Source organism: Pinus tabuliformis, chromosome 3_1 (genome assembly GCF_031772625.1).
Source record: "Pinus tabuliformis cultivar Carrire ecotype Pingquan chromosome 3_1, CPIR1, whole genome shotgun sequence".
In the NCBI taxonomy this organism is placed as follows: domain Eukaryota; kingdom Viridiplantae; phylum Streptophyta; class Pinopsida; order Pinales; family Pinaceae; genus Pinus; species Pinus tabuliformis.
In genome coordinates, this window is record NC_142301.1 from 732,421,343 (window position 1) to 732,448,229 (window position 26,887).

Below are 26,887 nucleotides of genomic sequence, written 5' to 3' on the forward strand. Positions count from 1 at the left end.
TCAGGTTTCCCTCTAGAAAAGAAGGAAACTAAAGGGAAAGAAGCATCCTCATGCTTAGAGGTACATTTCTATCCTTAGAAGTTTCCACTAAGTTTCGCTTTTGTCCTTGATCTTAGACATGTGCGTCATAAATTCCAATTTGCTCAATTATATGTAATCGATGCCTCTAGAGCTCATTTGTACATTTGATCATAAAGCTCTAGCATTCTTAAGGAGAACAAGGATCCTACGAACCATTATCGTCGCTTTTCTGGGTGAGTTTTTCTTGTATCATATTTTGGCGCATTTTCTATCACTTTTCATTGTTTAGCTTGCAAGAGTGTCATTTCACTTGTTTCTTTGACTGACTACTAGCTTTTTGACTTGTTTTAGCTTATAGAAGTCTTGTTTCAAGTTATAGGTTGCCTTTTCCAAGTGTTGCATGAGTTTTCCTATTTTCCACGAATAATCACCGTTATGGCGACTCTCTTCACATGCTTCATTTTCCTTTAGTCGAATAAATTGTAGCACTTGTTTCACATACATGCATCAACACTTAGTCAAATATACTCTCAACATCACACAATCCTTAAGATCTGCTTGATTTTCACACTCCCCATGGGCAGATCTAGGCTCCCCTTTACCACATCTCAAACTTCACTGCATGCACTACATAAGCCAGGTGCTCAAGGCCTCTACCTTAGCTTTTGGAATTGTGCAGAGCCTATCCTAGGTTGGCTCCAACTGCACATTGCGTAGTTCCAGGAGCCAGTCTCACCGCCTAGCCACTAATACTACGCAATGCGTAGTCTCTCCCACGCCCTCGCCTAGATTGAACTATGCATTACGTAGTTCCAGTATTCAAGCTTCCACACTGACTGTTGGGACTGCGTAATGCACAGTTCCCACAATCAGTCAGTTACCCCTATTAGTCATAATTATGCAATCCCTCTCATAAGATGCCTAGATTTTTGCATGATCATGTTGTGAAGTTAGATTTGCAAGAGCTAATGTTTTCTTGCCATGAGGGTCCTTTCTGTCCCATAAGTACCACACTCGTGAAACACTTATCTCCAGTAATCATTGTACCATGGCACTAAAGAGAGATGCTTCAAGAGAGACCATTGAAAGAAGTACTGGGGAAGCAATTGAGAAAGTGCTAGTTAACTTTCCAATATATGCAGACACTCAATTGTTCATAGAAAAGGAGTCAACACTAACATGGCAGCAAGTCCAGCAGCAGTAGCAGAAGGCAACAATCCAGTACAAGATCAGGGAAAGAGGAAGTTTCTAACATAATATAGGGAAATTAGATTCGATCTTCATGCAGGAACCTTTGGCATCAGAAGCAAAAGGAAGCAGAAGATACAGACATTAGAGAGGAGGAAGAGAGAAAGGTAGAGCTTGCAGGTAGCATAGCTGAGATCATAGCAAGAAGAACAAGAACTGAGGGAAGAACGGTAGCTAAGGAGGAAATAAAAGGTATAGAAGCAGAAATAGGATGAAGAACAAAAGTAAGGTGTGATGATAGAGGAAACAACGCCCATATAGGTCGAAGAGTTGGAACAAATACCAATAGAGGAGGAGAGTGAACAAATTCATTAAGGAAAGGGTGATAATGTCAGACACCAGGAAGCATCCATATGCCCTTTCCGAAGCCATATTGGCCTATGTAGGAGCAACAAGATCAAATGCTAAGCAACTGATGGCCGAGAATGAACAACTGGCAAAGAATTTGTAGGTTTTCAAGCAAGAGGCAGAGAAACTCTGAGCATCAATGTAGAATGCAATTTTCGCAATGGGGGAGATGAGGAAATAATTACTTGCTGAAGTATTAAGACTTGAGGATACCATGTGGAAGCTCTATAATGGATTTTTCATTGTGCATAAATCATTTTTCCATGTACATCGCCTACAACATCGGAGCAAGGAGTTTGCTCAAACTCTCAAGAACATACATGTTTCCCCTCGCCCATGTACAAGAGTGGGAAATACGGTACAAAGGAGCCGCACTTGACTTAGTTAAGGAGATGAAACCACAGGCAGAGCTGGAGAAATAAAAGGTTCTGATGTTGATGCAGAACTATGAACAGCTTGCCCCATTCATCAGTAGCATACAAGCCACATATGTGTGGTTGTACAACAGTTTGGATGTCATGGTGAGAAAGCACAGGATCCCTTCAATTGGTTCCCTAAATGAGACTAAACCCAAGAACCAAGTCTAGCTTGAGATCAATGAGTACATGGAGTAGCTAAGATGAGAGGCCACAAGGGAAGACTTGGAGCTGAATGCACATAACATGCAGAAGTACATCGATGGTCCCCTCATGGTAAACACCATGATTCACATGCTTCCGGACAAGTTAGATACAGGTTCCAAGACCATATTCCCATATGCTATGGAGGCAAGAGTCTGCTATCAAAAATAAACCATCAAGCAGTTTGGGGACATTATCTCATAGTACCAAGTTTGACATGAGTACGTAATCGAGAAACACCAAGTGGAGGTTGGTGAGTTGGTCTTTCACCAAACTTCAGAGTCATATTGTTTTGTCTTATTAGGTTGTCTCTAGCCTATTTTGTCTCACATGAGTACATGTGGAAAATGTAATATTAATTGTAAATATGTTGTAAGTGAAATTCCAAGTGTCATTAGTGGAATATGAAAGGTCATCATATTATGTAATGAGTTACTTGTGAAGAAGTTGAAGAGTCATGAGGGTAGTCAAAGAGTCACAAAGGGGAATGTCAAGGGTCACCCCACCCTTTATTATAAATCTAACCTCATAACTCATAGAAAGGAGATTTTGAGAGCCAATCTTTTTGGTAGGCTTAGGCTTAGAGAAGGCTTGGGAGTATTGTGACGAGCCTTGGCTTCTCCACAATGTAGAGTGAGTATACATCTTTGGAGGAGCAAGTGTTATTGACTGTAATGATCGACTATCAGGGCTAGTGACTGTCAATGGTGTATGTATGGAGGGAACTTCCACCTATAATAACAATAACAGAGCCAACACACTTTCAAGCATATGTTTTTATTGTAGTTGGACTATTCTAGTTGCTTTAACAATGTATTTTGTTTAAATTATGCATTTTATCATGAACTATTTTGTACAATTGTATGAATCTGGTTGAATGCGTGTTTTTGGATTAACCCGTCACTTTAATTTGTGGACTATCCCACATATTAGATTTTGATGTCATTCTGCTCGTGTGTTCCTTTTGAACTATGTACTATTATAGGATTATAAGGAGCACACTTCCTTTTCACCTCTGTCTATTAGAACCCCCATGCATCTCACTTGACTTTTTGCAAGGTCACATACTTGCTTCAACTCAAAGTTATCATACTTATCCTTGCGTGCTATCGTGGTCAAGGCATTACATTACCACCCACTACTGGAACTCCTACTCCAAATGGTCTAAGGTCTATTAGGTACTTCTTACTGGGGAGATCCCCTGAATGTTGGTGGGTCCAGCACCATCAACATTTTTGGCGCTAGAAGGAGGGCCAGATGACAAGCCGAGACCTTGATGTCTTTTATGAATTTCCGCACCCATTTCATAACTTCTTCCACAATAAAACTCCCAACATGTTTTTCCAGAGATGCAGAACTACAAGTGTCAGTGAATATCATTGATGACTTGTCACATATTATTTTTAATGGTGAGGGTGAAACAACCTTGCTTGAGCATACAAAACGTTTTCTTCAATTTTTCATAGAGCACAACATCTTCGATGAGGATGTTGCCTGTAGGTTGTTCATTCTCACGTTCGAAGGGTGCGTAAGGAAACAATGTTACACATTAACTGATGCCTCCATTCACTCTTTCAAACACATTGGCAAAAAAAATTCCTATGATTTTGGCAGATATGATCACGAACATCTGTGCCAAAAAAATTTAGAATTGCGAAAATCACCTGATGAATCGTTACGCCATTTTCACAATCGTTTTGTACATATTTGTTATGAAATTCCAGAAAATGAAGTTGATTGGGATATCTTAACCAGAACATTTCTACATCTTATTTTCATTTCATTAACTTCTTAAGGCTTAGAATATTTCAATTCACTCCCAGCTTATCACGAGGCTAGAGCTTCCAAATATGCGACGGACAAGGTTGTTGTTCCAAATAACCCCCCATCTGCTTCTCATCAAACAACTCTAGTGCCATGGGTTGAGATGGAAGAAATTCAAAATCTATTTGTTGAACTATCACCTTCTCTTCCCATATCACATGGTTAGGACCCTTGCACAGTTTTGGACTACAAGCCCGATGTGTGTGATGAAATGTTTTCCCCTCATTTTCCACCCTTCACTCCCTCTGATCCTCCAAATTGCGAGTTTTCGTATTCATCTATTTCAAATATTTTCTTTGATGTTCATGAGGATCAGTTGTTGGATGGAGTTTCTATTGAGCAACCAAACTGCGATACATTTGCAATGAGTATGTATGGAATTCAAGAGTCGAAGAAGAATCTGCAATGAAGGGTGATCATATTCCTTTCGTAGCTCTTCCGCACTATCCTCACACTGTCTGCAATTCTTTCATTCATGTTGAATCATGTGAGAGTTCAATTTTTGATCATATTAATACTTCCAATCATTCATAGAATTCGTGGAATGGTATTTTTTCATCTAAATACGAAGAGGTTGAATTTGTTATCATGGATCTTCCCAATTCCTCATCATGCCTTTCTAGAAACATAAGGGGTGAAATTTCTCATTTTTCATCCTCCCCTCTATATGGTTCATCAAATCATGAGGATGCCCCCATTGGTGATCTTGAATTTTCTAATTGTGGTTGTCGTGACCTGTTCATTGATTCAGCAGGTCACGCTGTTGATTCTTCTACTATCAATCTTTCAAAACCACCTATCTTTAATGATCTACATTCCGATGAGGTGGAACTTCCTCAAGTTTTCAAGACACTTCAGCTTGAGCTGATGGTTATGCCAGGTTCTCGTAGCCTTGAGGTCAGTTCCATCTCTGATCAGAATAATGTTGAATCTGTTGAGGCTCCTTGTCACTTCACCGCACATATTGAAGATCCTTCTGTTATACAATTTTCGCATCCTCCATCCATTTTTCACGATCCTATTGCTCAATATTTGGGGGGGTCCTATTTGGTGAGCACCACGATGAAGCAAAATTTTATTTCTTTCCTTATGTTTTCTCAACTTCGCAGTTCAAAATTTTGCGCATGTAAGTCTTTGGCTCAAAGTGTCAGGACACCATGACATAACCGTGGAATGTCTCCCTTGCACTTTTCATTCTTATTTTTCCGTTCGTTCATTCAAACTTTAAACATTTTGGTTTACACTATTTTACCTTTCTTGGTTTGTGTGTTACTTGAATATTTTTCTTGACATGTATCCCCTCACCTCCATAGTCCTACCAATGCGTCGGTGGCTGCATTGGAAATATCACTTTATGTGAGATTAACCTACTTTTTGCTTAGGTTAGGAATATGAGTAGTGATTTTCTTTCTTATTTCTTGATTTTATTACTTTATTTTGCTTTTTCTTGCTTCTTTTCTTTGCTTCTTTTCTTTTGCACCCATAGGTTAGTTTCTGCATGAAACCATGTTTGGCTTCTTCGACAAGCAGGGTGAAATCCAAGAGGAACTTGTACAACTATCAAATTTTGGTTATCTGTCTATTCCCTCTCTTGTGCCAAAGTTCTCCAACATCTCGAATCTACACTTTTTCAGCCTTACTACTCAATGTAGTGCAATCTCCCACCTCAAGTTTGTATAGGTTCTTCACTCAAACCCATATCTGCTTCACTTTCTCGGTAGCTATATGTCTCAGAAAGGATTTTCGTTTACTGAAAATAACATCATAACCTCTATCCTCAAATACTAATATAGAGATCAAGTTCTTCTTCAACCCAAGTACAAACATAACAACTTTGAGGCGAAGAGGAGAGGCTTTCTCCCTCTCAAAGTTGATAGTGCCAATTCCTATAGCATTGTACCTCCCATCATCCCCCATTTTGATATGCATATGGAAATCCTTCTCCTCCATGCTAATGAAAAAATCCTTGTACGCAGTCATACGGAACGAGGAATCGAAACCAAGGTGCCACACACTCCCCATAATAGTGCTGGCCATGCATGCTATCAGGGTGAAGTTTAATTCGAATTGTGAAGCCAACGCTTCACATGTTGCTCCTCTTGAAAGCTTCTTGATATACTTCATGTGCAAACATTTTGTTGCATAGTGCCTGTATTTTTGGTAGTGGAAGCATTTTATCTTTCTCAAGTCTTTCTTCTTGCCATTATTTTAGCTAGATTCAGGTTTTATTTGGGTCTTCTTTCATTTTCCCTTCTCCCCCTTTCCAACCAATGCAAAATTCTCTTCATCCTCAACTTTGGATGATGCTCCATCCCTTTTGTTTCTCTAGAACTCCTCTTGAACCAAATAAGGCCAAAACCTTTCCCAATTTGGTCATTTTTCCCTTCCATTCACATAGTCCTAATAACTATACCGGGATTTTGGAAGGCCTAGAAGAGCTAGGCTCACCAGTTCATCTTCTGCAACATTCACCCCAACCCCTCCAAGCTCATCTCGAACTTGTGTAAAATTGTAGAGAGATTGTGGAATAATTCATTCTTCTACATTCTAGTGTTTCAAAGTTTATCTTTCAAGGCCAATTTTATATGGTCACTGCCAGTTTCGAATAGCTCAATCAATGTCTTCTACATAGAAAATGGTGTCTCTTTTCCATGGATATTTGAGACACCATGGACTCTCACACCTTCTAGAAGAATTCTCCTAGCCTATACATCATCCTTATTCCATTGGGTTAAATCTTGTGCATTAGATTGTTGGGGTTTTGCAATGTCAGTTTTAACATATTCTAACACACCATTATCATCAAGCATTGCTTCCATTCGATCTTTTCAAGCTATGAAATTTGAGTTGCCCTGTCAGGCATACTCCAATCTCAGTCCGTTGAAAGACATTCTCCTGATCCTAAATAAAAAATGTTGTACTAAAGCTACAAATTCGAAATTCCTTAGAGACAAGTTTAGAATACTTGTTCTAATGTAATTTCAGGGCTCTTATACCATGTATAAATTTGATATAAATTGCAACTACTCAAGATTTCAAACTGAAAAACAAGGGAGACAACTATACCCTACTAATCTACGGAATGGAAATAACAATTTAGAACAACATGCATAGACATGCAGTAATACAAACCACAAGTAAACAATAATTTCTAGGGGAACCCAACTAGGAAAACCCCTCAAGTCTCTTTTCATTAATCAATTGAATAGAGAAACTATTACAATTTCTTGCTCCAGCTTTGAGCACAACCTACAAAAGAATAATCGTTCTCCCTGTTGAATGGGAAAATCTGGCCAACACATAGCCAATTATTTTATCGTTTAGCCTCTTGTTTCGTTGCGTTGTTTCTGAGGAAATTAGCCCATAAAATATGGGAATTTCCTCCTATTTCATTGTGCAATTTCCAAGGATTGATCTCCTAACCCATGCAACACCAGTACACTCAAAACTAGTCCACAACTGATGATACACTGCCTTGTCATCTCACTTCAGCTCAGGAATTTGAAGTTCTTGCATGCAATAAACACATATTTTATTAAGATTGGAAAAAAAATTGATTACACTGAAATCACTAGAATTGAGTTTTTTGGTTATTTTGAGATTCTATATCCATTATTTAATTCCAAATTTAATAAAATATGTGTTATTAGCTATTTTGGGTCGATTGATTAGTTAAATGACAAATCTCTGATTTAGACTATTGTCCCATTGCATAATTGACCTTCAACTATCTCTATCAATAATTAGAGGTCAATTAACTGAATACAATTGAAAATAATTGAACTAGATTGCTAAAATTTAGCAATCACCCATGCATAACTGAACTCCAAGCCCTCCAATTCAAATTTATTGAGGTAACTAAGTGACAAGAACCATGTCACACTAGTTAACTACCTCCAAGTTGTCCCAATGATGTGGAAATTCGATTACTAAATTTGACTAAGGCTAAAGTCAAATTGAGCCTTTCTTGCTACATTTTTTAACAGAATCTAGTCCTTTATTATTAAATATTGTATGACAACATTTGTATCAAATGTATGACTTTTCATTTATTTGTTTTTATGAGAAATTCCTTTCCATAATATAATAATATTCATTAGTTTTTATGAGTGGGATATAAGAGCTCATTTCATCCTATCCCAATAATTTATAATTTCTTATTGGTTAACAATTTATCTACATGTGTTTAAAATGTTGTTGAGTTTCTGAATTGTTTTTGAAGTCTTAATAACTCATATTTTTTCTTGCATCTATTTCTGAAATAGTTTTATGTTATTGGCTTGGAGAAATAATTAGTATAGTTTACATTTAGTTAATTTTAAAGGCATTTTACGTATAATATTAACTTAGAGTTTTTCCTCTTTAAAGAATTTGTACTTACATCTTCTTTTTTCAATTGTTGATCGATCTAGATATTAATCGAAAGGTGCCATCTAGTACTTCTCCCTTAGTTAATGAGGAATATTCTTGTCTATCAACAATTTGATGTTAGAAAGAAAACCCCATTCAATTTAATTGTAGGAAAATATTCACACAAATATTAGCTTACAAACTCTAGAACATTCTCTAATGAAGCTTCTTAGTCCACTCAATCCCAAGTAGTTGCTAAAGAATATCATGTTTCAAACTTACATAGGCAACCTTCACAAGTAGAATATTTTGATCTATTACAATCTTTAAGATTTAGTCCATTCAAATAATGTTAAACTTAGTTTCTCAAGCCCAAGTATTTGTTGAAGAATCTCATGTTTCAGACTTACAGAGACAAACTTAATAGGTAGAATCTTTTGATCTAGTACAAGCTTTACAATAAGAATTCTTTTATTTTGGTGTTATTGGCTAATAGTTATGAGAAGTCCATAAAACATATTAAAAGATAAAAATGAAGGGTCACACAAATTTTATTTATATATGATTTATCTTGCTTTATTATTTTGTGTATGTTCAACCAATTGAAATTGAATAATTAAATTTTAGTTGTTTCTGGAAGAAAAAAAAATTACTCCCCATCAATATCGTGTAAAGAAGTTATTTGAAAATAAAAAAGAGTTATTTGAAAATAAAGAGAGGCAATGTTGAGTTAAAACTATTGGGAATTTTGCAAAAATAATTTTGAATAGGTTTATTTTAACAAAATCGAAAAAGTAAAAGATGAGGTGCTTTCCTATATTTCCTTATATGGTAGAATAAGATAACTAATTCACATTTAACTTGAGAGTGATTAAGTCGGTAGTTTTATTTACATAAATATAAATATACAATTTTTTTAATTTGTTATTATGTTGACGGTGTTGGACCCACCAACATGTCTAGGGATCTCCCCGGTAAGAAGTCCCAACTAGACCTCAAACCGTTTGGTGTAGGAGTCCCAGCAGTGGGTCGTATGGTATCGCCTTGACCACGATTGCACGCAGAGGCAAGCAGGATGTCCTTGTTGGTAGTAACGGTGTGATGAGCGCAACAAGCCAAGGAAGGTGCATGAAGGGTTCTAACACACAGAAAGGGGAATGAGTGCACCCCTTAGAAACCTGTGGAAACATGCAGCTTGAAAGGGAACACATGAGCAAAGATCCAAAGTGATGGTTAAACCAACAACACCTCTCAGTAAGATTCATACATACACATACAGAAAGAGTCTATACATACATGCATAAGAAAACAACTACATATATTATTAGAGTAACCAAGATAGCTAAAATACAATAACAACATATGCATGAAACATGTTGGCTCTGTTATATTAAGAGTGAAACATCAAATCATACAATTCAACCATGACCAACCACTAGTTCCGACAGTGGAACGTTACAATCACTGTCGCCTACTCCTCCAAAGAGATATACTAGCTTTGCATTGTGGAGAAGCCAAGGCTCGTTACAATGCACTCCAAGCTTTCTCTAAGATATACCTATATGAAACTTGGCTCCCAAAAGCCTCTACAATGATTTATGAGGTTCTATAGATAGAAAAGGGTGGAGTGACCCTTGACATTCCCCTTTGTGACTCTTCACCTACCCTCATGACTCTTCAACTACTACATGACTATTATATTCTACTATCGACACTTGTTCTTTCACTTTTACAAGATGTTACATTAAAATTTGCACATGTACTCAAGTGAGAAAAAATAGGCTTGAGTAATCCATGCAAGACATTACTAAGACTAGGACAGCTGTGGGAAGACCAACTCTTTGACATCCTCGTGATGATCAACGGCGGCGAACCAATGCCAAGCTGGGTGGTTCATGATGGTGTTCGTGTACTCTATGTTGAAATCCTTCTAGAAGCAAATTCTCACCTTTTTTGCATCTAGGTACACTGATTTGCCTCCTCTATCCAACTCATTTTATAAAATCCGCATCATAGTGTTGAGTGCAACATGACCGGCAAAATACCAATGCATGGTGTCTGTGATGATCTCCAAGTCTGTGCTAGTGGCTATGTGCATCAACTTGTCAAAGTACATGTCTAGCTCTAGTCGGACTTGGTTCTTTCTCTTTGCCTCAGTGAGTGTTCCAATGGATGGGATCACATGCACTTGCATAATGACATCCATGCTCCTTAACACCCGTGAATGCGATCAACAACAATGCTCAACCTGTCTACTCTATGCCAGCTACTAGCATGGTTTCATAACCTTTATAGGTGCAGTTTCATCTGTTTGTGAATGTTGTTCCTCCTGTTGTACCTGTTCCTGTTGTGTTTCCTTCTCTCCATTGCACAAAACCTGTTCTACCCTGAGTTGCCTTTTCAACTCCTTCAACCCCTTCTCTATTTCTTCCATCCTCTTTGTGCAATCCTCTTGACACACTGTCGCCTCTTGGCCTCAATATCCAAAGCTCATTTCATTACAAGTGGATCTGCTTTGAGCTTGCAACTTTGTGCTGCCTCTGTGTTGTCAACAACCTTTCTCTTGCCTTGGTCATGCACGAGTCTGCTATCCTTTTTTGTTGATGATGGTGCTACTCTCTACGATGTCGTGACCATTTCATCTCGATATCCTTGTCCATGAACAACTTGGTGTTTTCATGGATAGGCAAGTGTTGAAATTTCTAACCCGTTAGAAATTTTATCCGTATTCTCTGGTTTATTTATCCTACTTGTTAATTATGAGCAAGTTATTTACACATATAAATATCGAAATAAAAACCATACATTCTCAACCATCAACAGATCAACAACTCAAAGAAATAGCAAACACATAAGTGACACTGTTATTTTTGGACAACTTGTCCTTGGAAAAACTCAACTTGGGAAAACCGGTGCAACAATTCTGAGGGTTATTCTATTATGCAATCTATCCTTGAGTACAACTGGGTGCCAAACCAGCTCACCCGATAGAGAAAATAATTCCTCAATAATATCTCTCTATTCGGAAGCAGATATTCAAAAAATATGCCCCACGAAACCCTCTCCAGCAACCTCTGAAGCTCAGCGTCAACCTACCTGGCCTCAGAGTTAGCCCAGAATCCTATACATCATCCCTCTAAGGCACTGCGTAGTGTCTATGACCCTCTGGGTCACTCCTGCTGTTGTCTACTTGGATGATGCAGGACCTTCTAGCCTCTGCACAATCCCTTCTAGATATGTGTGACTCCCTCGGGCTCAACGTCTACCTCTCTCTGCTTCTGTAGTGGTCTCTCGGCACTATCTCCACCTCTCTGTCCAGTACTCACTTCCCCTCACTGCAAACTAATCACTCATTTGACTTTTCTTAGCAAACCCCGCTCTAGAAAATCGAATGACTGATCACTCCGGTGTGTTCGCCAACTGACCCTCAAGCATCCTCTTGTACTTTTCTTGTTGGTCCTTCAACGGCCGAGATTACATCTCTAATCAATGACTAAGATTGGATTTGGCTTGATCCATGTCACTTAGAACCTTCTAAGCCAGTTTTATATTAATACCCATTAATAAAATTTTTTCCTAAGTTTAGACTTAGGAACTCCATTAAAAATATTAATTATTTTAATATCTCCTAAACTGGGTAGAATCTCCCCAAACCATTTCTCGGTCTTGGAGATCTCATGAGCTTTATCCTGTCCACCAATTTTCATGGCTAGAGCACATTCAATGCTACCCCAAATTAACACTCCCTATTAGCGAAGATTGTGTTCTAATAATACTCTACATTGAGCATCACTCTAATTATACGGCACTGGTACTTGTGCTGATGCTAGGCCTCCCCGCCCAACATCCTCTCCACTGCTACATCCTATACTGCTGCCCATGACCCTTCCACTTCCATTGTTGCATCCATACGACAGCTCCCTCTGCATCTGTGCTACTGCTATTCCTTTCTCATAACCTGTACTGCTACCCATGACCCTGCCACTTTGACTGTTGCATCCGTACAACATCTCCCTCTGCATCTGTGTTGCTGCTGGTCCTTTCTCCCAACACTGCATATGCACTGCAACCACCTCTCATCATGTTGCATCATGCTACTGGTTACTGCTACTGCACTGCAACTTAGTTACTGAGAAGTACGTAACTGATCCACCCAACTACTGACATCCATGTCTGGCTAGAAACACTCTCGATGGTGGAGCTCCCTCTATTGCTATCAAGTGCTCCCTCTACTGCCTCTGCACTGGTGCAACAACTCCCTGTCTCTCGCACTGCTGCAAACCTCTCTGTCCTATCCTACACTATTGCAACCTCCTCTGTGCCTCTCGCACTGATGCAGTCTGCTAGTGGTGTGCTGCTTAGGACTACTGCACTGTAGCACTCTCTGTCACTTCATCCTCATCCATTCCCACTAACATCCGCCAGTCCTGCTACTCTCTCTTTGGGGCTCCCGTAGAAAGGATCCGATCCAAGAGTTTGGGTACCTCAAGGATCCTGCTCCTCATGGCATGTAGTCCTCCTGACTACAACTCAATGTCTCCCTACCTCTTCTCCAGAAGTACATGAGCACTTATGGCACAATCTGCATCCTCCTTTACCTGCTTTTCTGCCTTCGTTGGCACTACCTTGGAGTCTGACACCTCTCCCTTAGCCTTCTTTCTCGGACACTCGTTCACATAATGCCCCAATTTCCCACAGTGGAAGCACTTAATCTTGGAGAGTTCCTTTTTCTTCCTCTTCTCCTACTTCCCCACAAATGCCAAATCTGCATCCTCTTCCTCTTCCTTCTTGATCTGAACTCAGTTTCTACTTCCCATCTTGGACAATTGTCTGATCTCTTCTCGACGAAGGGATGCCCACAATTCTTCCCAATCTGGAAGATTCGCCCTGCCCAGAATGTTATGGAAAAATATCTCCCACTTCTTGAAGACTGCATTTAGGGCGGTCCTTACCATCAACTCTTGATTTGGCATGGCCCCTATGGAAGTCAATTGGTCCCGGCTCTCCTTCAATCTACCGAGGATGTGATCTATCTGCTCTCCCTTCTGCATCTCGTATGATTGCAGTTGATTCTCAAGTAACATATTCCTTTACACGGAAGTATTTTGGTACAACGTCTTCAAGGCGTCCCACATTTCCTTTGACGTCTCCTTCTCGGCAATATGTTGGACCACATGATCCTTGACCCATCAAGGATGATGCATTTCACCTTGGCCATTGCCTCCTCGTACTTTTCATTGTCACCCAGGCCAATTGGGATAAACTATTCTCAAGGTGAAGGTCATGATGTGATGTCTATCAAGAATGGATAGGATCCTGGCCTTTTAGACCACAAAGTTGGACACCATGTCTAGCCTGTCTTGATCCCTCAGGTCATTCATGGTCATCTCTCTACTCTTCCTTTCGACTCCTCCAAGTCTCTACTTCCCTCTGGAGTTTCTCTCTTTGACTCCCTCTGAGTCACCTCTTCTCGTCTGGAAGTTCTCTGCTAGACTCCCTCTGAGTCTCGATTCCCCTCCTGGAAATCCACCTTCCAATCGTTGAGTCGCACCTCTTCGATCTCCTATGCACCTGCAACATTGATCGGGATTCCTTGGCAAGAAATCTGCCTCGATAGTGACTCCCTCTTCCTTGGTTTTTCCACGTTAGGTATTATTCTATCTCGACATCAACAACACCCCACCAACTCCACTCCTCGAAAACTGCCCACAGCTTCCTAAGCCCTAGCAACTAAATGAATGAGCCTCTAGGCTCCGCGCAATCCTGGCATTGGTTGAAATTCTTCCCATTCCAACTGCGTCAACCCTCCTAGTCTCTTCGTGGCTCTTCATGAGGATTTTTCTGCTCTCCTCAGCGTCTGCACTGACCTCTCTCTTGCCCGAACTGATGACGCATCCCCTCTACGTCAACCCTTCTCTACCGCTTTCCACTAGGAACAAATTTTGTCACTTGTGATAGCTGTTTCTATAGAAAATGCTTTGCTTCAGTTGGTGCCTTCATCTCTAATTTGATTTGCATCCACCCTCTGATACCATGTTGAAATTTGTAAGTATTACCTGTTAGAAATTTTATCTGTATTATCTGGTTTATTTCTCCTACTTGTTAATTACGAAAATGTTATTTAAACATATCAAAATAAACACAATATAGTCTCAACAATCTACAGATCAACAACTGAAAGAAATAGAAAAAACACAAGTGACATCATTATTTTTGGACAACTCATCCCCGGAAAAACCCAACTTGGGAAAATCGGTACAACAATTCTGAGGGTTATTTTATTATGCAGTTTATCCTTGAGTACAACTAGGTGCAAAATCAACTCACCCAATAAATAAAATAGTCTAGAGGTAATACCTCTCTATTTGGAAGCAGATATTCAGAAAATCTACCCCACAAAACCCTCTCTAGCAACCTCTGAAGCTCAGCGTCAACCTAGAGCCCTTTGCGTCAGCGCTCTGAGGCATTGTGAAGCCTCTATGGCCCTCTGTGTCACTCCTGCTGCCCTCTGCGTGGATGACGCAAACCGTTCTGGCCTCTGCGCAATCCCTTCTAGCTTTGTGTGGCTCCCTCTGGCTTAACGTCTGCCTCTCTCTGCTTCTACGCTGGTCTCTCAACACTATCTCTGCCTCTCTATCTAGTACTCACTACCCCCCTACAAACTAATCACTTATTCGACTTTTCTTAGCAAACCTCGCTATAGAAAATCGAATGACTGATCACTCTAGTGTGTTCTCCAACTAACCCTCAAGCCTCCTCTTATACTTTTCGTGTTGGTCCTTCAACGACCGAGATTACATCTCTAATCAATGACTAATATTAGATTTGGATTGATCCATGTCATTTAGAACCTTCTAACCTAGTTTTATATTAAATAGTCATTAATATTTTATTTTTCCTAAGTTTAGACTTAGGAACTTCATTAAAAATATTAATTATTTTAATATCTCCTAAACCTGGCAGAATCTACCCAAACTATTCCTGGGTCTTGGAGATATCATGTGCTTTAGCCTCTCCACCAATTATCATGGCTAGTTCACATCCGATGCTATCCCAAATAAACAACAAGCTCATAGACACTCGCTCAACTGCATCTCGAGTTGCACTCTCAACGTTGTCCTTTGACTCTGCTCCCTGGTAAGCCATGTACATGTACTGCTGAGAGGCAGGCAAACAGCTGTGATACCCAGAGACATAGAAACACTCATGGGAAACAATCTGTTGGATGAAAACCAAAACAAAATAGAGGACTGCCATGCAACGTACCTGTGTGAGTGTCTGTGAAGTTTGCACAATTTTCACCGGGAGGCTAGGAGACTAACTACTGGTAGTGCTCAAGGGATAGTGCGGGCTGTTAGGAGGATGACTAACTACTGTAACTATACAATGCACAATCCATCCTAGCTTACTAAGGACTGAAACTGTGCAATGCGCAGTTTCAGTGAGCAAGGGCATGCAAATTTAGCAAACTGCATTGTGTAGTTTCTGGAGGCAAGTGGGCACTGTCTCCCATAATTGCGCAGAACTAGCCTGGGGGTCAGAGATGGTTAGTTTTGCACATTTTCTAGGAGGAAGGAAGAGCCTTCATTCTCAGGGATGTGCATCACTGGCTGGGAAAGGCAAGGTCTGGGCCAAGGCAGCCCAGGCCCACCGACGGACAACTGAAAACATGAGAAGGTTTGAATGCATGGCGAGACTGAGTGTAAGCAAGAGTGAATGATCATGCATGTAAACAATGAGTGAAAGATTTAGAAAATGGGTAAGCAAGCATGCATGTGATGTGAGTCACTGCAACGACGATTGTCAGTGCAGAAACAATGTCATGCATGCAACAATAGTGAGATGTAAAGGAAAACTGAAATAGTGCTTCTACAAGCTAACATACATCAAAACGACAGAAAGCGTTCATTGAAACCAAGCAGAAAACACTCACACAAGCCGAAATACAAAAGCGACAGAAATGCAACACAAGTCATGAAAAATAAACTTACCTTGAAAAAACTGAGTTGAATGTGCCAAAGGCTCCTAGATGCAATGTGGGATGTCAAAGCTGCAAGATCGATGTGAGGAATGAGCTCTGCAATGTTCGACAAATGAGTTTTGATAAGATCAAGGTTATGACGTGCATGCCACAAATATAGGAAAAAGAAACACTTGGTGGGAGGTTTCTAAAATGATCCCTGCATGTAACCTCCAGCTGCTAAAAATAGATCCCTAAAATCTAGGGATGATTTTTCTTTTTCTTTTTTGGGAAAAGCATCCCATGCATGCAAATCAGGATTGCTCAATCTTGGAGGGAACCGGTCAACCTAATAGCACATGCAACAGCCTGCGAGCCTGGGGATGAAATTTGCACAGTTTCTGGGCTGAGCAAGGTTAGTTGTCCCTCAGGCATTGCGCAATTTCTAAGGCCAGCAGGTCACTGCCTCCCAGAATTGTGTAATTTCTCAGTTGAAGCCCAGTGTTGGGCTGGATTGTGTAATTTCTGGAGGGAAGGTTGGTTCCCCTCCAGAATTGCATAATTTTCAAGGGGAGAATCTCAGCCAAAGAATTGTCTAAGTGTAGAATGACAGCCTGCGAATGGGAGACAAACAAGTTGACATGCATAGGCTAGCAGGCCACTGAAACTCAGCTGAAGCCTATGTATTTGACAGTGCAAGACATGCTGCTAAGTATGGTTGGTAGGGAGGCTCCAAAACAAAGCTAAGGCAAATTTTTGGAGGGTGGTTGTAGGCTCTACAACATATTATTATTATCAAATATAATTAATATTAAATATAATTAATATTTTTAAATATAATTAATTATTAAAAGTTTTTATATCAATTTTAAGGTGTGATTTCATAATTTTATCAAGTGAAAAAGAATTATAAAATTAATATTAAAAATAGAAGTTAAAATATGCAATTTCACAATTTTATCAAGTACAAAAAAACTATAAAATTAATATTAAAAATATATAATATTAGATATGGAAATTAATTACTAAATATAGTTTTGCAAATTATTGCACTGCAACAATTTAATTGCTAATTGTCTTGTTATGAAGTATTATGTAAAAACATGAAATTTAATATTGAAATCCTATCTTGATCAAACTAAAAAGAAAGAAAGAGTTAGATAAATTTATTTAAAGAAATATTTTTATTTAAAATTTAAAATAACATTTTAATTTCCCATATACACATTATATTTAAAAAAAGAAATAACAATTTATTTTGAACAACCAAAATCGACTATAATGATCTCAAGGCTCACAAAATATGAATTAGATGTGTACCCTACTAGTATAACCATTTTATATACACTATTACCATAAAATGGACATAAGTAAGTTGATATGTAAACCAAAAACCTTATAATCCTCACAAGATATGAGCCATATTTGTGCCCTACTACTATAACCATTATATATAGATTTGAGCCATATGTGTGCCCTACTGCTATAACCATTATATATACACTATTGCCATAAAGTAGACATAAGTAAGTTGATATCCAAACCAAAAAACTTATAATCCTTACCTAATATGCTTTGTCAAAAAATTATACCCCAAAAACTAAAGATTAGCATTAAAAAAACATAATTTTTTTAAACCTATACACTTTTTTATAATCTTTAAATAATATGCTTGGTCATATATATATATATATATATAGTTTTTCAAGTTTTATTTTTTAACACCATTTTTTATATAATGTATTTATTATTATTATCATTATTGGTTACTATTGGCTAATACACTATGATTCATCACCCTTATTCAAGGAAAATCATGTCATTTGGGATAAGGGATCGTAAGGGGGCAAACTTTCACACATGTCTGATGCTTTTGTCACTTAAACCATTAAGATCATTCCTTTATTCTCATAAAAACAAGTTTTTAACCAAACAACAACAATTTTAAGACATACTCCAAATCCTAAAATATAAATATACCTATAACAATTTTTAATATTTTAATTTTAATTTTAATTTGATTTACAATTCTATGTTATAAAAAAATTATTAATATTCATAATCTTATGTGACTTTAATTCAACTCTAATTAATTTTAATTTGTTATTTTTCTCCTTTTAAATGCATGCTGCTTGTAAAGTCGCTGATAAGAAAGGTAAAGTGACTCCCTAGCTTCGACGTGCTAAAATCTTCTTTTTATAAATTAAAATGCTTTGCTTCATACTGATGGAAATAAATCCCTACAATGTTCAAAAACTGGTCTGAAAAATACAGTCCTCTTTGAATGGAAAGGGACAACCCCAAAAACTGTTACACATCGAGTTTCTAGTGCATAGAATCTTTGCCCCTCACATGGCGACCGGCCACATGTTCCTGAGCGTATTTTTCCACCCATTAACGTAATCCTTTTGGAAATGGCAACGTCTCAGAAACATGGCAAGTCCCATTCACTAGGAATAAATGGTGACACACAAAGCTAGAAATCAAGTTCTAAATTTTATCTCGTTGGAGTGTGGACTGTGAAACATGGAATCTTACATACCTTTCGCGAAGATACAAGAAAACATTTAGATTGTTTCTTAATAGGGCAGTCGAACAGTAGTCTAACGACAAACATGGGATTTTATGCACGCGCAGTCTAACTACTAGCTATATGAGATTTTTCATTTTACCCATTTAAACTTTATTTTTGATCATTTTTAAAATATTTGATTTTTTCTGATCCCATAAATGTTTGGACAAAATTGACTAAAAAATTTCTAGTACAGAGCACATATTAGCTTTGTTAAGATATCTTCTAGCATGGATATTATCTTCTATTCGACTCATCTTTTCAAAGAAACTTGTAAATTTTAAAACACATTAATGATGTTTTATATGTTCCTGGTCTAGCACATAATTTGTTGAGCGTGGGGAAGTTCCTTGAAAAGGGATATTTAATTATTTTTAAGAACAAACAATGCATAACCTATGATAAATATGATCATAGTAAAATTATTGCCAAGACTACTATGCTACAAAATAGAATTTATGCTTTCACTCTCCCTTGTGAAACAATTACAACATTAAATGTTGCTTATGATGATAGTTCCTAGCTATGGCACATGAGGTATGGACATTTGAGTATGAAAGGCATGAAATTGCTATATAACAAGAAAATGGCCAAAGGGTTACCCCTTATTAGTTCTATTGATAAAGTGTGTGAAGTGTGTATTCTTGGTAAGCAACATAGAGATTCATTTCTAGTAGGAAAATCATGGAGAGAAAGTAAACTGTTGGAGCTAGTGCATGCAAATATGTGTGGTCCTATGCAAACTTTGTCTCTCAACAAAAATTAGTATTTGATTATTTTTGTGGATGATCTTAGTAGAAGAACATGGGTATATCTCATTAAGGAAAAATATGATGCATTTGTCATAGTTCAACAATTTAAAGTTGTTGTGGAAAAGAGAAGTGGTTATTCTCTAAAATTATTACGCACCGATAGAGGGGGAGAATTCACTTTTAATAAGTTTGATTCTTATTGTAAAATGAATGGCATTCAAAGGAAATTGACAACCAGTTATACTCCCCAGCAGAATGGCATTACTGAACGTAAGAATAAAACAACTGTTGAGATGGCTAGGAGCATGCTAAAAGGTTAAAACCTTCCAAACATTTTTTTCCAGGTTGAAGTTGTAGCTACATCTCTTTCTTTTCTTAATATATGCCCAAGAAGAAGTGTGCAAAATATTACCGCTTATTAGGTATGGTGTGGAAGAAAACCCAATGTTTCTCATTTAAGAATATTTGGTTGCATTTCTTATGCTCATGTTCCTACTGAAAAGAGAAGAAAATTTGATGATAAAAGTGTGAAATACATTTTTATTGGCTATTGTGAGGAGACCAAAGGTTATATATTGTACAATCCACAAACTGAAAAACTAATGATTAGTCGTGATGTGTTTTTTGATGAGAAAGAAGAATGGCAGTGGAATCAAAATGTGCAACAACAAACTCCCAGTATTATTGTACAAGAAGATGTATCTTTTTTTTTTGCAAATTCATTCAAAAATCAAAATACTTCATAGGCCACATCCACTTCATCATCTTCTACAACTTCAAGTCATGTTTCAATTCCAAGTCCTCCTCCAAGAAAGACAAAATCCTTAAATGAAATCTATGGGTATACTAATTTTTCTTTGATGTCTCAGATTGAAGCGGAGACAAGATGTTTTGAAGATGTCGTAAAAGAGTCAGTTTGGTGCAAAGAAATGGATGAAGAGATGAGAACGATTAAAAGGAATGAAACATGGGAGGTTGTGGATCCTCTAACTGAAAAAGAAGTTATTGGGGTGAAATGGTTGTATAAAACAAAGTATGTAGCTGATGGATCAGTACAAAAGCACAAAGCAAAGTTAGTGGAAAAGGGATATGCTCAACAACCAGGTATTGACTACAATGAAACATATGCTCTTGTTGCAAGATTTGATACAATCAAAATTATTTTGGGATTGACAACACAATATAAATGGTTATTTTATCAATTTGATGTGAAATCAACCTTTCTAAATGTTGATTTGAAAGAAGATGTATATGTCCAATAGCCCCAAGGATATGAAGAAGCAGTTAATGAACATAGAGTCTACAAACTAAAAAAGTATCTTTATGGGCTTAACAATATCTAAGAGCATGGTATAATAGAATTGACACTTATCTTTTGAAAAACGGATTTAAAAGGAGCGAAAATGAACCCACATTGTATATAAAGTAAAATGGTCATGATATACTAATTGTTTTGTTATATGTATATGACTTGATATACATATCTTCAAGTGATTTGTTAGTGGAAGAGTTCAGACAAGCTATAACGAGTGAATTTGAAATCACTAATTTGGATTTGCTGCATTATTTTCTTAGCATAGAAGTGACATAAATGAATGATGGAATTTTTATTTCATAAGAAAAGTATGTTTCGAATCTTATTCACAAATGGAAAATGGGAAACTATAAAACCATGAGCACACTCATGAATACAAATGAAATTTTTTCTGTAGAAGATGGAGTTGAAAAGGTAGATCCTAGATCCTATAGGAGTTTGGTAGGAATAATTTTGTATCATACTACCACTAGGACTGATATTATGCATGCATTAGGTTTGATTTCCAGATTCATGCAATGTCCAAGTGAGATTCATTTAGGAGAGGAATTTTTTTTTTGAGTTTTCTTTGTGGAACAAACAATTATGGCATTCTTTATACTTCATCAAATAATTTTGGGTTGGTTGGTTATAGAAATAGTGATTGGGCTAGATCTCTTAATGATAGAAATAACTCTTCAGGTTATGTCTTTAGCATTGGGTCAGGTGCAATATCATGGTGTTCAAAGAAGCAACCAACTATTTCATTGTTTTCTACATAGGAAAAGTATATTGCAGCAACAACGATAACATGTTAAGTAATTTGGCTGAAGAAAGAATTATTAGATATAAAACAAGAATAGAAACATGGAAAAACTATTCACTGTGGTAACTTGTCTACCATTGCCATAACTAAAAAACTTGTGTTTCATAATCGCACCAAACACATTGATACCAACTACCATTTCATAAGCGACTATGTGGCAAAATGAGAAATTGAAATAAAGTTTTGTACAACAAATGATCAACATGGAGATATATTCACCAAAGAAGTTTCAATACATGAGGGATATTCCCGGAATCACCTCATTAAGCATTAAGGGGGATTGTTGAGGATAATGCTTCATTATGTTAGAAGGAGAAATTGAAATAAAGTTTTGTACAACAAATGGTCAACGTGCAGATATATTCACCAAAGAAGTTTCAATACATGAGGGATATGCTCCGAATCACCTCATTAAGCATTAAGGGGGACTGTTGAGGATAATGCTTAATTATGTTAGGTAATTGATAACAATTTCGTCAACACATTTTGTGTTCGTGAGTTATCATAATTAGGGTAACAAAATAATAGATGTAGTCACTATTCAAAGTTATTATTCAATAAATTATTAGGGGCAATGGATTAAGTTACTCAGGTAATTGATAATCCAATTAGAGATATGTTGACTATATAATAATGTATTATTACTTCCATGAAAATATGGGATTGGAATGAGACTTGAGAACAAGATTTTTCTAGTTTTTTTTTTTTTTTTAATACCTATTTTTATATGTATACTCTTGATAGATTTAAAAAAAAAAAATACACTAACAAACCTAAGACATTAATCTCTCACAACTATTTGGATTTGGATTTCAATATAGTAATAAAACTTTCAATCAAACCAGAAAGTGCACCACCAAAAACACATAGAAACAAGTAATTCGAGTAAATACATGTTGGCTGAACCAGTACTTAGTTTCCTTGGTAATATAGGTTCACTAAAAATAGACATTAGGAAGATCCGTTATGTATAGTCTCACATGACAATTAGTCACAATGACCAATCCTTCACAGGATTGAAAAGAATGTTCAAACTTAAATTTACATATAGCCGGGGCTGAAGGATCTTAATCCTTAATGTGATGCTTGTAATTGCAAGCTATCTTTCACTTGAGATATTTTTTTCCACAGTAAGAGTCCCCTTCCTTCTCAGATGTCCTGGAACTTATTTCGGATCTCTTTGAACTTATCTCGGATGATGGATTGCTGTGAAACAGATCCAAGAGATGCGTTTCCAGGTCTTCAGGAGTGTACTGAATATATATGTTAGAGTGGCTCCCCCCTGTCAAATACGTTCTCAGTCTGACCAAGAAGGACCGATAAGCCGGTATCATCTTCTCTGCGATTGAAATCCTAAGCTCCTCCTGAAGCTCCAAATCCGGGACCATCCAACCAGAATGTTTCCTAAGCACCTCCTCAATTGCGAAATTGAAACCCTTGAATCTATTCTCCAAGGACTGCTGTGACACCCCACTGTGAATTCCTTCATCCCTCAAGCAATTGAGCGCCTTCATCCAGGCCGCTCTCTCGTAATTTTCCGCATATTGCCTCATCTTGCTCTGATTCTTCCGTAACCAGCCATAACCAAGCAGTGCTATGAGCTTCGAACCCTTGACCTTCTTAACAATGTAGTGAAGATTGTTCGTGAGAAACAGAGATGACAGGGAAACATCTTGGTAGAGGTTAGATTTCGCATCTAACTTACATTGCAGAGTCGTAATAATCCATCCCAGTCTCACTGAGAGAGAGGCTGGGCTCCCCAGTTCATCACCATGCCCATCCAATTCGCCAAACAAGTCCATGACGCTATTGGGCAGGCCCTTGGAGATATCAGTGGGATCATTGGCCGTTATGTTGGTGAGAGTCTCCTTGTAATCGGACAGAAAAATCAGATAATTCATAACATACCTCGTAAGCGGATGAATCGTACCTCCCGGCACCGGAGTCTTTGAATTCTCTTCCTCGATTGCATTCTGGAACTCCCTCAAAATCCCCCGTGCCGAATTACCGAGCAGAACAAGGGTCGTAGACGTTTGCGTCCGCATGCTGGCACATGAGTCGTTGTCAAAAACGGTGTCGATGTGGGGCTTTAGGTCCCGCAGAGTCTCGTACATGTCGAGCACCCTGAAGAGCCTTTCGCTCGACCTTTTGCTCATGGCCACGGATTCAACAAACTCTAGAAACTTCGTCGTGGGCCCCTTGACGACCCCGTAAAAACAGAAATTGCTGATGTCGCTAAACCCGGCAAATATCTCGTCGCAGAGCCGTTTCTCGCTGGCGAACAGAATCCTCACCGCAATTCTCACGGCGCGTATCCACTTCCTGATCTTGATGTCCAGAATTCCCCACTGCATCTTCTGCACATCCCTCGTACTGAGCCGGTCGACGCCAATTCTGTTGAGACACCCTTCGATTACAGGCCTTCTGGTGAGCCCGTACTTTCGTACGCACTCACTCCCGTACCCGTTGGCAACCATGCGCTTCGCTATGCTGCGGAGTTGCAGCACAGTTTCGACCGACATCAAGTCGATTTCGCAGATCTCGTTGGCGTTAGAATTACAACTCCGACGGCTGCTGCTGCTGCTGCTTTCATCTTCGTCTGTCAAACCGTCGTCCGACGAACCCTGTCTTGAGTTGCAGTCCTCATACGCCATGGTCGGCTCGACCTCGGTCGACAGGATTCGGTGAAACTCCTTCTCAAGGCGCCCCATCGACATTTCCATGAGGCGCTGCGCATGCACCAACTTATCCGGTCTGCTTTGAGTGGCGTACAAAATTTCCATGACGCCACGTAGGCCGTCCACAGCATCGAGATACTCGTTGGTTTCTTTTGGGTTGTTCTGGAACAGTGAGGGGTTCAACGAGTTGGAGTCCCAGGATGAGATTATTTTGTCGGCCAAAGCCAAATCGGTCTCCACATCGGTCGATTTTCCCTGGGGATTGCTGGGATTTTGATTGCTCGGTCCGGAAAGGCCGTTGTCGAAGGTACTGATTGTGAGCATGTCTCTCGTCATATTTCGATATGATGTGCAGTGGCCACTGCTCTGTCTTCTCCTCCTCCCGCTGCTTCCTGTATCTCTGTGGACGTGTGTATATAACGATTATATGATATCAAGATATTGCCCGAATTCTTCGGAATTCGTGAGTACGAAATATCTTACAGCCCGGAAAATCTGAAGAGAGAGAGTTTGCGTATGAACAGCAGAATGATTAATGAGAATTGAAGCTCCAGAGCATCATGAGTGAAATATGAGAGAGCGAGAATGAGTGGAAACGTGAGTGGGGTGCGGTATTTGAAGGAGTTTAGGGATAAATAAATGCAATTGTCTATAATGCGACTTTTGGAAGTCTTTCCGGTGGGTTTTTCAGGTCAAAATCCGGTAGCAATTTATTGGAATCGCAAGTTTGATAGCTAGTTTCTGCACAATCAAAGCCTCCCAGGGATTTTCGAGGGTGCTGAATCCAAATATGTAGTTAAAAAAGCATTTTAACTGCAACAAATCAAGATTTAACCTCAATTTCTTCTGCCGGATTCCGTCACCGGAATCTCCAAAAAGTCGCATTATAGACAACTCCTAAATAAACACATGGATGGCTGGAAGTTGTCGAATTCTAAATTTGGTTTTGCGTGAATGAGGTACCTTTCGCTCCCCAGTCTAATGGTGGTTGCTCAGTCAAACAACATTTACGTGCTATTATGAAAAATCAAAGGTAGATAATTATTTTATATAATGAAACACGTGTTTTAATTGAATTAAGTGGGCAGCTACAGTTAATAACAGGTCCCTTTCTCGTGAATAACGGTTTTTTCGTCCCAGTTGAATGGTTATTGTTGCGTCAAATAATATTTAATTGCTATTATGAGGAGTTAGTGTTCAGTCAAATAATATTTAATTGTTATTATGAAGAATTAAGGTAGATATCATAATTATTTTATATAGTTAAATATATGTTTGAATTGAATTAAATGGACAGTTACAGTATTTAAACATATATTTTACATACTCAAATATGTCAGCTTTAAATTCGAATGGGAAAAAAATATTATATAGTCAAACATGTGTATTATATAGTCAAATATAGCAAATTTTAAATAACACAACAAATCATTCCCACCACACAACCAACACTCGAGACAAAATATCGAAATTATCTATCCAGTCCATGCTGCTCACGTAAGCGCTCAGCGCTGAGCCTGTCGTTTACAAAGCAAAAATCTAAACATTCCACGTCGTTTTCTGAAGTGCGAGTCTTTGCTGGACAAAGGGAACTCTGAACGTTTCATGATTAGTGTTTTAAAGACGAAAAAGTTTCAACAATTTACCCTTTTTTTAATTGTATTCACATTGTCATTATTATTTGTTTGGGGGCATATGCAAATATATACTTACAACGTGACACACTAGTGATGGTTGAGTGTACTTTTACTTTATTTTTTTGGGATTAATTTACAATTTTGAAAAATATTAAAACAATTTAAAAATCAATATTGGTATGGTATATTTTGGTTTATTAAATAATTTTTCTAATTAGTTTCGAATTTTTTTTAATTTAATTTTAATTAAATTAGAGTTTTACTTTTTATTTTTATTTTTTGAAATTAGTTTAGAATTTTGAAAAATATTAAAACAACTTAAAAATCAATATTGGTATGGTATATTTTTTTGTTTTTTTAAATAATTTTTCTAATTAGTTTTGAATATATATATATTTTTTAATTTAGTTTTAATTAAATTATAGTTTTATAATTGAGTGTACTTTTATTTTTATATTTGGGATTAATTTATAAGTTTGAAAAATATTAAAACAACTTAAAAATCAATTTTGGTATGGTATATTTTCTAGTTTTTTAAAATAATTTTTCTAATTAGTTTTGAATATTTTTTTTAAATTAGTTTTAATTAAATTATAGTTTTATAATAAGTATATTGATAGGTGTCGTTATTTTAGAATATGATTTTAATTTTAATTTAATTGTAGATGTAGGGAATTAACTTTTTAAAAACATTTCAGAATATTTATGCCAGTAATCATAAATTAAATGTTGAGATTTGTTTCAAAAGTAGTTATGT

At 37.7% G+C, this 26,887-nt stretch overlaps 1 protein-coding gene across 1 annotated transcript; it reads right to left on the reverse strand.

The window, feature by feature from the left end:
* Positions 1-22,921: 22,921 nt before the first annotated feature.
* Positions 22,922-24,829, reverse strand: LOC149189406 (exocyst complex component EXO70A1-like). Its single transcript, XM_089410218.1, has one exon. The coding sequence runs from the start codon at positions 24,827-24,829 to the stop codon at positions 22,922-22,924; it is 1,908 nt and encodes a 635-aa protein (XP_089266344.1).
* Between the last annotated feature and the right edge of the window lie 2,058 nt (positions 24,830-26,887).

Coding starts and splice junctions, on each gene's coding strand:
- LOC149189406 (XM_089410218.1), bottom strand. CDS start 24,829: ATGACGAGAGACATGCTCACAATCAGTACCTTCGACAACGGCCTTTCC.